The sequence below is a fragment of the Atractosteus spatula genome, chromosome 18 (genome assembly GCF_055471065.1).
Source record: "Atractosteus spatula isolate fAtrSpa1 chromosome 18, fAtrSpa1.hap1, whole genome shotgun sequence".
Classification (NCBI taxonomy): Eukaryota; Metazoa; Chordata; class Actinopteri; order Semionotiformes; family Lepisosteidae; genus Atractosteus; species Atractosteus spatula.
This window is the reverse complement of record NC_142723.1, coordinates 4,361,126-4,374,240: the sequence shown is the minus strand read 5'-3', so window position 1 is coordinate 4,374,240 and position 13,115 is coordinate 4,361,126. Positions and strand designations below refer to the sequence as shown.

Sequence of the window (13,115 nt, the reverse complement as noted above, 5' to 3'; positions counted from 1 at the left end):
AACAAAACCAGTGAAACCTGGCACACCTTAACATTGTAGAAGTAAAGAGCTGGTTTTGGATTAGTAGAAAAAGGAACTCTTGCAAAAGGAGGAGTCAACCCATCATTTAATTGTTGTTCAGCTCAACATGCAGAAAAGTCTGTTACTAAATTCCTCACTGTGGTATATCAAAACCTAAAGAACTGGTAAAGATGCTCCACAAACAGCTAGCACAGCCATCTTCTGGCTTCCTTCCAAACAAATGTTCTGTTCTTTTGCTGCTTTTAAAAAAAAAACAAATTGACTTTACTCCTAATAACCAGAGCTGTGACCTCATCCTGACGTACACCAGAGCCCAAAATTAGTCCCGGAGTGTTTATGTGGAAGCCAGAATTTAGAACAATTATTTACTGAGGGGAGATACAGTGTGTTTCTTGGACTCGAACAGCTCCAGAAGGCTGGCAACTGCCAACAACTTCTGCAGCTAAACCTGGCCTCCTAAACAACTTCCAGAACTATAGGGTGCAACACAAAAGACGTAAAGTTATATATTCTTCCAACAGTAGTGGTATAAATAAGCAAATATAAAACATGCTAGTATTACACCATGTCAGCTAAGAAGCCCTGTAGCTTCTCAAAACTATTTTTTCGTTAGCGATTGACAGCTCATTTCATAAGCACTTCCTTAAGAAAACAGAAAGCATCATAAAGGAATGCCTAGGCCTCGCAATACACAGTATTTAGTGAACAAACAGCCAGTAAGCTAAAAAATAATGACAGCACATGTAACAGAATACTGTGGAGGAGGGTGTGAAAGGGATCGGGCTGCTTTTGTACCTCTCCATCTGCTCAGCATGATTGCTGAGGGGCAAGACAGTGTTTTATATATTTCACTGTGTGACGCAAAGATTTTTAATTTTTTAAATTGGAGTTTTAATGTGGGCACTGACACCCTCCTAAGTAATGGGCGACTTGGCGAAGCATTTGTTGTGTACATGACCTAAATCCTTCCTGAAATCTTTAGCATTGGCAGATACTACTAAAGAATATTGCAAGTAAACTGGTCACAGAAGCCCCTTTTTTGACATGTTGGTTTAATACCACACAACGTCACACAAAATGAAGTCTGACCAGGAAGAACAAGACCTGGAGGGAAAAGGCATTGTTTTGGGTGGAATTAGGCAAGAGAAATTCCCACAGCCTCAGGCCGGACAAGATTCACACTCAGCACACAGCTGTGTCCAAGGGGCCGAACTGACACATGCCCTGTCGGGCACCTGGACTGGATCAAACAGCTCAGAAACAGACCTACGATTCATCCAGCCGCCAGACTGCCCACCGAGGGGGAGTCGGGTTTCCGTGCCACAGTGCCGAGCGGAAGAGAGACCGGCTGCTGTGCTGACCTCCCGCCACCTTAATTCCCAAGCAGGCAGCGAGGCGCGGCTCGTTCCAGCCGATCCATCCACACTGAATTGCTAACAAGCTCCCGTTTTCAGGGAACCCTGGTCACACTGCTGGGGAAAAAAGAGCGACGCGGAACTAACACACTGGCTTTGAAGCGATGCGAGAATCGGTTTGTCAGTCTCAATGTGCGCCATTATAAATCCATTTAAAACCTCAATGCCAGCATGAAGAACTGCCAGTCATCTCCTGGGTCTGTTCGTACGGAAAGACTCAAGAGTAATCTAAACTCTTTTTCATTATTCATGAGTCCACACTGCTCCTGCCGAGTACCATAATGGTATTCGCAAATTGTATTATTAAACAAGTTCTGCTTCTGTCAATGACACCAATGTGAAAATGGCAAGAGAGGCACATGATTCTGCTGCAGGCTCCAGCATGAGGCCAGCAGTCCCACTGTGGGCACCAGCTCCTGCTCCTACAGTCGCTGTCCCCATTACCCTGCTTGTCCAGAGGTCACCACCTGGTCTCCCGCGGGCTGTCCACTGCCACTCTCACCAGAAATCACCGCCTGCCTTGTGTCGCTGGTTTTAGTAAGATGACACCCATGGCATGTTTGCAGTAACTGAATTGTGCAAGTCAGAAGCACGGATTTGTCACTGCAAACTCAAGAAACAAAATTCGGTTCAGCCGATTTCTTGTGAATCTGCTCTTCGCTACCGGCAAGCCCCTAGATAGGTCTGAGGGATGGCTGGGATAGACAGATGCAGGTGAAGCCCCACATTGCAGCTTGATGTATTCTTGAACTATTCATGAAATTCAAGTGCAAATGCTACAGAAATATGTTTCTTCTAGAGTCGAAAAGGGCAGTATTTCCTTATCAGACCACATTAAAATGAAATACACATATAGTACTGTACATGAAGGAACAAGTAATGGGTTTATTACTGTAAGGTGGGTAGCCGCGTCACCTGAAGAAGGCTCCACGGCCTAAACGTTTTCTTTCTTCTCTTTTCAACATGGAATAAACCTCTTACTTGTCCCTTTGCAGCCTACGTCTGCTGACGCAGCTACCCACCTGAACTAGTACTGTACATACTCTATATACCAGAAATTAAAAATGCCAAATCTAAAAGTTCTAGGCAAAAAAGCAACCTAGTTAAATCTAGGAAAGTAATAAAAGAATCCTCCTGAAGAAAGCAAGGTACCTTAATACCAGAAGATCTCAGAGATCGTAATCATCACCGCGACAGCCTGAGGGATACATTTTTACTCAGATGCAATTAGATAGTTCCATTGTCTTTTATTCTATGAACAGACACCCTGAATTTTAATGGTTTTTAAGAAGTTCAGTCTGCAGAAACAGGATTTCCCTTGACACAAGCCTATTACATGCCTGCTAGTTCAGAGCCATTGCATGGAGCTAGGCCTCACTTCACATTTGAAGTATGAATATTGCTTCTATTCATTAATGAGATATTAATGCAAAGTATTAATGAAAATGCAAAGTAAAATGTAATAGCATGTGATTTTAGTTACTGTTGTATGAATGTACAGTATATGGAAGAACTGCACTCGACCTTTCTTCATTAAACTTTGTATTATCGATTCAGCGGTAGAATTCTATCCTCCATACCTTTATCGTCCTAAATGCCAACCCTTCTCCTGTGGCGAATGAGATGAATGTAGTCAAAGACACGGAGCATGACCTCCACGATCATTAGCACATGTACCCTGGCCCTCACGGCCACATCGTGATGAAGCTAGGGGCCGTTCGGGGCCAGCAGACCTGCTTCAAAGTAACATCACACAGCCGCATTTTTCAGCTCAGCAAGTAGTGAAGAGGAACAGATGTGGACATAAGTCCCACTAAATATTCTGCGGTCAGTCTGATAAATGCTAGTGTAAAAGAACTAGACAAGGCAGCAGGGCAGATTAAACAGTGATGCATATTTGCCCGAAATGCACCACAACTCCCTTTATTGGTAAGGCTTTTCTCTGCATTCTGACCTCACAGAAGCAACTCATCATAAAATACAGACCAACTCCAGGACTTGGATGAAATGTGTGGAGGTAGAAAAAAGCTTTACAGTGAGGCAGCAGAGCTGAGGGGCCTTTCTGAGGATTAAGCATATCCTGATCTGCTGCCTGTTCCTCCATAGCTGCTGAGAGGCAGAAACACTCACCACATTAAGGAAAAGAAGCAGAACTAGAGTAGGTCTGTATCAGTATAAGCATTCTTGTAACTTCAGAGGATTTTAAAATGATCTGCATTTGTTTTCAAATGAGACAGATTTTTTGCTGATGTCGTAAAAGAGCACAGATAAAACTGCCCAAAGTCCTGTGACAGGGCCAGGCGTTGGTCTGTTTTGAAAACCTCAGACTATGGCCACATGGTTGCTGCTTGGTGTTCCTGCAGTATTCATGGGATTTCCTCAGCATGGACGGAGTTTCATTCACTGACCCTTTCCTACACACGCACAATATCCCTTGCCTTCACTCAGGCACTGCCAGCAATTTGAAATCATAAAAGATACATGATGCAATACACACAGACAAATCCAGATTGCAGGAGTGTCTTACATATTACATTCCTAATGCAGTCACTTAAGGCTGATCCACAAAAGAGCAGTGTGAGCTGTGGTGTAAAGGATGCTAGGATGATAAAAAGATTCCACACTGGGGAAAAAAAAACATCTAGTGCACCACTGTTCTACAGCATGTAATGGATTGTTCTGTAACAGCGCATTAGAAATCAGAAACACCATACTGGGAACAACCCTGATTCAACAAACCAGGGATAAATGCAACTGCTCTCCTCTGTATGACAACATGCTCAACTTCTATTCTTAGAAAGAAAGACAAATCAATACATCAATCATGACCAATCAATATAGCAAGACTCCTTTTGCTTTGTGGTTTTCCAATAACTCCATATTCTCAAAGCAATAAGGGCTATAATATCAAAGACTGTCTTTTGTGACACAGAAGAAATCATTAAGATACGGCTGTAAGGCTGAATCAAATTATACCTTCAACACAAAAGCACTGAGAAATACACTCCAGAGCACAGAATGGATTGTACATCTATAGACAGGAAATACTGTATGAAATTCTGCAGTGTAATTCAAACACGGATCACTTCACCTTCTAAACATGCGGCTTGCAGGGTGATTTTCTACTCATCACCAACAGCCACTAATTCCCCTCATTTGGCTTTTAGAACCGCATCTCAGAGCAGCTCGTGCAAAGCCCAGCCCCTCACCTCTGTAGCAGACGGTGAGCCACAGGAGCTCCAGGACCTGGCCCCCGAGCCCACACACGTCCAAGCCCAGCATCGCGTCCCTCCCGAGGCACTCCGGAGAAGGGGTGGTGGTGGTGGTGGTGGGGGCGGAATACGTCCCTCGTGTTAAAGAGGAAAACTTTTACGGGAGAAAGCCTGCACTTTCTATGCAGAAAGCCAGAAAAGCGAGCAGCTGTACATCCTTGCTGGCGCTGGGAAGGGCAAGGCAAGCCAGAGAGGAAGGAAGAAAGCGAGCTCTGGACTGTCGGCGATCCCGAGCCGCCTCTGCTGCAGTGAGGGAGCTGCGATGTGGAAATCAGACTCCTGTCTGCAGATGCTATTGATCTGCAGGCAGGCGCACAAGCCCCCTGCCTCAGTGCTGTGCTGCTTCGCAGCTTCTCCGCTCATTAGCTGGGAGGCTGCGATGAGCTCATCCCTTTTCCTGAGCCCCGGCGGCGACGCGCACCGGAATACAGAGAGGAGCTCCCCTCTCCCGCTGCAGGTGGAATACGTAATGCCTTTCCGTCCTCGGGCTCCTAGGGCAGCCTCCCCTGAGGTGAGCAGGAGGGGCTCCCTCTTTGATCTGTGTCAAGGCACACGATTCTCTCCCCCTCGCTCACGCTGGGGATTACAGCCTCACTGCAGACAATGCATCACAGAGCAGGGGCGACAGGAGAAGTTGCAGAATCAGTTTCCCTGTTCTGCTGAGCTACCCTCTGTTCTCTTCTCAGCGTTACAGATCTTTAATGAACCGAGTCCCACCAAACCCTAGCCATTCCACTCGATCGCTTGTGTCCTCTTAACCTAATAAACCTCACCAGCCGTCCTGATCTTTAGGTGAACCGCAATTTCTCAATTAAACCATGAGGGTTAAGGGAGAATGTTACCTAGAAGTCAGAACTGCAGTAAGCCATACTGCATTTAAAAATATGAAAGGGGTGCAGCAAGCATAAAATTTAGAAGCCGTTCAGAGCTTGCTCGGTGCTCTTGCACCACACAGCAACTGAAATGTCACATCCTCTCGTTTTATCACTCAGCTAGCATCTACAACAGGATGTGTTGCAGCATTCAGAGCCTGGTTCTTTTTTTTTGGAGGGGGGGGGGAGGGGCATGGTTCTTGCAAAGTAAAGCAAAGCAAAAGCTTTTGGAAAGAAGAAAAAAAGAGCTGAAGCTGGAGAAGCTCAAGACAGTGGGCAGTGGGCACTTGCCAGCTCCTGTTGATTCTCAGTGCTGCAGTCTGGCAGGCCAAACAGCTTAGGCTTCATTTCCCTGGTACCACCCGATCTCCCATTTACTCTCTTTCTCATTCTGAGGTTATTAAAACAATTCCACACAACTGAAGAATGCTCCTGTTTTGTCTGAACAGGGTCTATGAGAAATAAAGACATCCTAGTAATTTAAGTAACTCTTCGTCAGGTTAGGGAAGTTCCTTAACACCAGAGAAAGATTTCCTGATTGCAGCATTTTTACCTTTTAATCTAGTCTCGCAAGATCTCAGAATGAGTTTGCACACCAACTTCCCTGTATGGTGACCTGGGAGCAGGTGTATTGTAGGAGGTTTTGTCCTTCAGGCAAGATGTTCAGCTGAGGTCCTGACTACTAGGTCACTGTTTACAAGAGTAGGGGTGTTAAACCTGGTGTCCTGGTTTAAGTCCATGCTCAACTTGCACAATCTGGCCTCCCTAAAGTTCCTCCTTTACTGAGCTGAAGAAATTTCCTACTTCTCCAACTGAACTGTCTTCCAAGTGGGGCTCCTGGTGCAGAACGGCTGTTGTGCTTCTGAGGCTGCACTGCAGTGGTTAATAAAAGGGGCCTCTTGTAGGCGAAGCACTTTGACATCTTTCGAGATGAAAGGCACAACACAAATGCAATTAAGTACTACTACCAACTGAGCTCCAAATAGGAAAGAAATCATGAGGCCAATGTCGCATCCACAATACTATAACAGAAAAGGATTGGTAAACTTTTGCATCAATGCCTTCTCTGCACAGAGTAGTACAAGCTCGTCAATAACCTTTTAAGAAAGACTGAGGAAATAACAGTAGGTATCACCTGAAATGCACAATCAACTCAATCACACGTGAAAAGTAAAGCAATATCTTAAGCAGCAACAGATCAGCTACACAAGAGCCAACCACAGACCCGGCTTCTGCAGCTCCTCCGCTCACAGGAAGAGCTCAGAGATCACGCATGACTCGCCTCAACACGCAACATCTCACTGATAATGACACCTAGGTAGCCACACTTTGGTGTATGCCATTTAAGAGGAAATGCATTTAAATAACAGTGATGCTGGGGCACAGCTATTATTCTGAACAGGAAGCACATTCAGCAGTTGTGCAGCTTAGTACTTGTACAGTAGGTGCCCTCAGAGACACGAAAGGGTTATTGTGATTAACTCGGGCGTTTACACAACAATACTGCCGGTAAACACTCCCTTTCTCCTGGGAATTCTTCACATATTGTGACATTTTTAAAGCTGGGCTTATGAACCGCCATAAAAAGCTGAAGCTGAAGTGCTCAACTGTCAGACAAAGCACTTCCGTCTCTGTGCTCGCTGCTGAAAAACCACAGAACCCACGTCTGTTGTAAAGAAAAAAAAATGAAACATGCTCTTAAAAAAATATTCATTTTATAGTCGGCTCTCAAAATTGTACGGCTAAATATACATAGATATCCACAATATTTGTACAAAGACAAATGCATATATTCAGTTAATAGATCAATATTTAATGACATAATTCAGACCAGACCTATTCTATTCCTCTCATAAACTGAACAACCTCCCAATACACTGGCTCATCGTTTCTTTCACCAGCAGTGCTCAAACATTTCAGAGATTTCGCAGCACTACACTGTGCCTAAGTGAAATAACCTCCCGAAAGTCACCTGAGTTTAAACGTCCCGTTTTTGCCAGGGAAAGACAAGAATCCAGTGTGTGCACAGTTGTCAAGGGCAACTGCACCACTGTTGCTCAGAAAACAAAACCAAGCCAACATGAAGACAAGGTTCTGCTGTCCTGGGTAGCTTTGTTTTAGGGTTGGATGTTGGCATTTATTAATGTTTTCTACAGGAAATACATTAGTTAAGTATAACCTTACAGACAAAGCTCATAACCAACCTTTACTGTAGACTAATTAACTTATGTTACTAACCTGAACCCTGTATATATATATATTTTAAAAGACTGTTTACAGATTTGTAAAAGAGCTCTTAACTGAAGTGTGACTAAACCAAGTTCTCTGTCCGTTGAAAAGATTTTCAGTTCCATATTTCATACCGTGAAGCTCTAAAGCTTTGATCAACACCCTCCCACACTGGTTTACAAAGCGACGTCAATATCAAGATTCAACGACCTGCAGTGTGATCTACTGATACTGTAGTGTCTATACTGGAAAAAAATAATACTGAAACTTAAGTTTTCCACCTGAAATAATCGATGCAAGAGAGGGAAATTATGTTTGGGATGGATTATGTGAAACCTAACAGTACAGTCTATAACGGGAATACATATCCAGCATTAAATGCAATCGAGAATAAAAAATGAGACTCAGAGGTCATGTAAATTCATTGTCTGAGCGCATTAAAATGTTCAAGGCAGGGAGGTTTGTGGGGAAAAGAGACATTCCTTTATGTCTCTTTATAAAATACTGCACCAACAGAATGATGTATTTCTTATCGTGTGGTTCGGTACTGTACAAGACCCTCTTCATTTGTCATTTTTCCAGTTTTAGACCATCAAAAAAACAGTCAATAAATGCTCATCACATTTTTTTATATTCTGTTCAACAATACTCTTTCCTGAATGCTATACTACTTCAAAACATTAATGGAAATAATGAATCCCTCCCTTTAATCCTGAGGATAGCTCTAAAGCACTATCTTTTGGAATGTGTTAAGCATGTTGTGAATTAATTATTCTAAATTTAAATAAATCCTCCATAATCGAGGACAGATAAAATGCTTTGCGGCTGCATTGCTCCACCTAAAAACACAGCTCTGAGTCACTTCCGGAGTCTGTAGAAACAAGCACCAGAATTCACTCTTGACCTTATATGTGCAGATTTACAGTAGTTATGTAAAGCACCTGCAAGAGGAGACAAAAAAAAACTGAGTAGGATTACTTTGCCTTGTTCTACAATAACTCTCTTCAGAACTATGAAGGAAAAAAAATCAAGTAGCAGAAAAATGCAACATGAAAAACTGGAAAAGGCTGCGCTAAGCATGTTTTGGAAATTATTAAAAAAATGGTTGCCTTTTTACACATTTAACAAATTTGGATACAGAAGTTCATTTTGGGCCAACTGTTCTCAGTTCAGCAAGGTTTCTGTCACACCACTTGTTGATTCAAATTATTAATTACAAAACCTCAAAACCAGAATTTACAATGGTTATATTACATTTATCAATGTCAAATTTAATTTAAAGGAGTATTTCACAAAAGAGGAACTTACGAGACATCCCCCTCTAACACATAGGCGCTTGTGCACGCACGCACACATACACATAACCACACAAGCATGCCAGTCACTTATTTCCTGCAGCCTCAGCAGGACCAGCAGAGCTGTCATCAGACTCATCTGTGGTTAGCCCATGGTACTTCAGAAAGACACTTATTTGCTAATCATTCACGAGCAGCTCTTACAGAGTCTGTGCTTATTTTCTAGAATTCAAACATACATCCAATTTAGGGCAAAGTCACTCGTTTGTCCTGCTCTGAATCACATTTAGTTGATAGGATATTTAGAACAGCTAAACATTTAAATAAGTGTATATTACTTTTCTCTAAAATGTATAGATATTAAACATTAGCAGACGGCACAAATATTATGCTAACCCAATAATGTAATAATGAAATTTCCTCACAAAAATTTCATTTTTGCCTTCAATGTCTATTCTTTATATATTTGTTTCTTTCTATATGAAAGATCTATATTAGTGAAACGGTACATTTAACTGATCCTGCAATATTCAGAAACCGTCCAGTGCAAAGGGCAGGCAATTCTCAACTTCCTGTCTACATCAAGAAATATGGGGTTGATTTCCAGGAACTTAAAATACTGATTTATTTTCACCACTAGTTGGTTGTGAAAACCAACAATAAGATAAAAAGTAAGACTTGATTTCAAAGCCAAATGTTTGTTTTTTTCCTGCTAGTTAGGTTTTTACGGTCTTCACCATAAACTTGATTCCCCTGCAAACTGAAATCCTGACACAAACATTAGTATAGCTATCTTCAGTCAGTCCACACAGAACCAGTTCTGCCTCACAACAATGGTGAAGTTTGATGACATTTTTATGTCAGGGAAAAAACAGGCTCAAATAACTCAAAAACCGGAGCAACTGTCATGACAGAAACAGGTTCCACACAGCACAAAGCCTCCTAATAATTCTGGCACCTGGAATCTGCAGTGTCCCTACAAGGAAACAGACCCTGTTTTTTAAAAAAAGCTCAGGCAGAAAGATAGTTTTCTGTACCCCTAGAAATGAGCACTACTGAACAGAGTATAAGATAAAATAGAATAAGATCACTTTATTGGCCATATACAATTTCTTGCTTTAAGACTTTGTCTTTTTGCATAACCCAGCTTGCTCTTCATGAGACACACAGACAGGGAGAGAGAAGCTTGGGGTCAGAGCGCAGGGTCAGCCATTTATACAGCGCCCCTGGAGCAGCTGGGGTTAAGGGCCCAGGGGAGTAGGATTCCTCTGCTGGCCACGGGATTTGAACCGGCAACCTTCCAGCCACAGGCGCAGATCATTAGCCACAGAGACACCGCTCCGCCGTACATCTAGATAATTTTTACTTGGACATGTTGTAGAATATTAATTTTGTGCAGATTCAAGAGGGAAAACTCAGGCACCCCCCTTTGAACAGCAGTTCAAGCAAGTTCTGTTCTTACAAGCTGCAGACGTCTGCTAGACACCAGCACCAGGAGCCAGAAATTCTGGACTGCCTAGCTTATTTGTAGCAGATTTGCATAGTAGGGACTTGTGCATCTAGTGATTAAAAATGCATATTTGCTTTTGTGCTTCATCAGCAGAATTACCAGGGCCTGCAGCTCCTCAGACCTGAAATGAATCAAACCATTACGCAACAAAGTCCCATTTCCCTCCCACATCTGTGCATAGGGGAGAAAGAGCAAACATGTTCCTGAGGTTACTAAATTTCTGAATTGCACAATTTGAATGCACATATAATAAAGAATGAAGGGCATCAACTCACACTTATACTCATTGTAAGGCTGTTCTGGACCATAAAAACCAAGAATCGTAAGATACACAGGTGTTTCCTGTTATTGCACAATGAATTCAGGGTGTTTTCACTGTTTATCTGATCTCCAGGAGTCATTTTTAAACTGCTTGAGATTTCGCTTTTTTTTTTTTACACAACGGAAGGTCAGAGTCACTACGTCCTCGGAACATGCCCTAGAAATCAAACTGCAAATCACTTTACAGGCAAGCGAAAGACTTCAACAATACAAATACAACAGCGTCTGCTGCTGCCCTGATGAACAGCCAGACCTGCAGGAAAGCCCTCACTGTTGGTGTAAAAATACAGTCTCCCAAAAGCCCCAAGTGCTCCTTTTCAGTCATCATGACCCAGTTTAAAAGAAGCCCCACCTACCCCGCCAAACACCCCGTTTAAGAAAAGGAAGTGGTTGACGGTAAGAATCAGTAACCTGCACCGGTCTTTTCAACTTCAAACCAAAGTCGAATAACTTCTCGTCACTTGCAGAATGACTGTACAGAGACAAATGCTTGTGCTCGACATTCATTTCAAAATCAACCAATCGGCACAGGACTGGCAGACAAATGGAGACAAAGTCCCACCGAGATGCACAGGGTTATTTAATAAAGATTTCCGGGTTCGTTTTTCACCGAAGGTAGGGGCCCCGTAAGGAACACGTTTCTGCTTTGCAACGAGTTCCATTTCAGCACCGGAGCAGGCGAGTCTCGGTCTTTGCAAAAGGAATCGTTACCGAACACGAAGACAGGGGCCCCATCTGAATCTTCAGAAAGGAGTCTGGACAGATGAGTGATGCCGTTGGGTTGGCCTCATTCTCCTGTGCCTTCCTTACTGCACTTTTCTAAACACAGGACTGCTCCAGTCCTGTAGGGTCTGCTCCATCTCCCAAAAGCCAAATGACCCCCCCGGTACTAGACATCTATTAAATAACCCTGAGACTAAAAGCATTGTTCAGTACGACCACCGTCACCACCGAGTCATCGTTTCCTCCGAGATAAACAGAGGCTTTCCCTTAAATATGTCCCACTTCCAGACCACCACGACGAAACCGTTTTATCGGTTCCCGGATGCCTGCTGGGTTAGCGGCGTGTGTCCTATTTTAAAACGCCGAAACATCGAGAACTGCAGGAACCATTGCTCGCCGCTCCTTCAAGAACGCGAGCCAAAAAAACGGAGCCGAAGAAAAAAAAGCAGAAGTAAAATAAGCTGGGGGAGGAAGTGTCACGGCAAAGCCATTCGTTCTTTAGCTGGGGCTAAACCGAGGAAAAACAAGCGCGTAAAACAATGCTTGGTTAAAGGAAAAAAAATACATTTTTTTGTATGCACCGGAAAAGTTGGTCTACGGCAAACTCCCACCTTTGTGACCCTTTTCAATTACACGGAGCCCAACGCAGCTGCAGGATTGTAACTCTGTACAATAATCTTCACGGAAATCACTTTCAGCGCCAGCTTTCCTTTAAACCCGCACCGTTCAAACGATCTGGTCCCCCTTGTAACAATTAAAACGTAACACTTTGTATAAAACGCTCCTGACAATCATTCACACGCAAAACGGAAGACAAATGTAGCGCTTCTCTCACCGCCGCCCCCAGCTTCGGTTTTGTGACAACTGCCCGTGCCCCGGGGCTTACTCGAAGAAATTAAAGTTGGTATTAGCGTACCATCAAAACCGGAGAAAGAGCAGAAATGTTTGCACCACAAGTTCCACGTTCTCCCGACGCAAGTGATGTTCACCAGTACAGACTTGCATTCACACGGGGGTGGTAAACTGCGCCTGCAAACATCTCAGTACTTGGGGAGGGGGGGAAAAGTTTCATCCTGCGACACACAATAAGCGCCCTGTTCCACTTGAAAAGGACCTTACCTCTTCTGCGCGTTTGCTGACCTAATTTCCACCCTGTGTCCGCCAACTTTTCGGTGACTTTTAAAACTTCGGTTCGCGGATGCGTTTACGGCTCTCTAACGTGTGCATACGGATTGCCCTTTTTTTTAAAAAAAAAAAAACAGATTCCCCCCCCCAGGCGTAAGAAAGAGCACCTACCTCTCTGCTCGCCCGAACTTGCCCAGCTTGTGCTCGGAGATTCTTGTGCTGCGGCGCTCGCGCTCCGCCAGCGAGATCCAGGAACTGGCAGAAGCCAATCAGAAGCCGCGCGCCAGAGCCGGGCTGCAGCCCTGGGCGCTGCGGGCCCGTCCCGCGCGGGC

The 13,115-nt window shown here is 43.8% G+C and overlaps 1 protein-coding gene across 4 annotated transcripts in view; it reads right to left on the bottom strand.

Annotated features, from left to right (window-relative positions):
* The window catches only part of arhgdig (Rho GDP dissociation inhibitor gamma), a 28,374-nt gene extending 15,259 nt beyond the window's left edge, over positions 1 to 13,115 (bottom strand). Inside the window, exon 1 of one of the 4 annotated variants that reach the window (XM_088936468.1) lies at positions 12,955 to 13,115. Coding sequence is in view for 1 of the 4 variants with exons in the window: in XM_088936467.1 (XP_088792593.1) it covers positions 4,646 to 4,718 (73 nt within the window). In the remaining 3 variants the exon portion in view is untranslated. The other 3 variants (XM_088936471.1, XM_088936469.1, XM_088936467.1) reach the window with 3 other exon arrangements.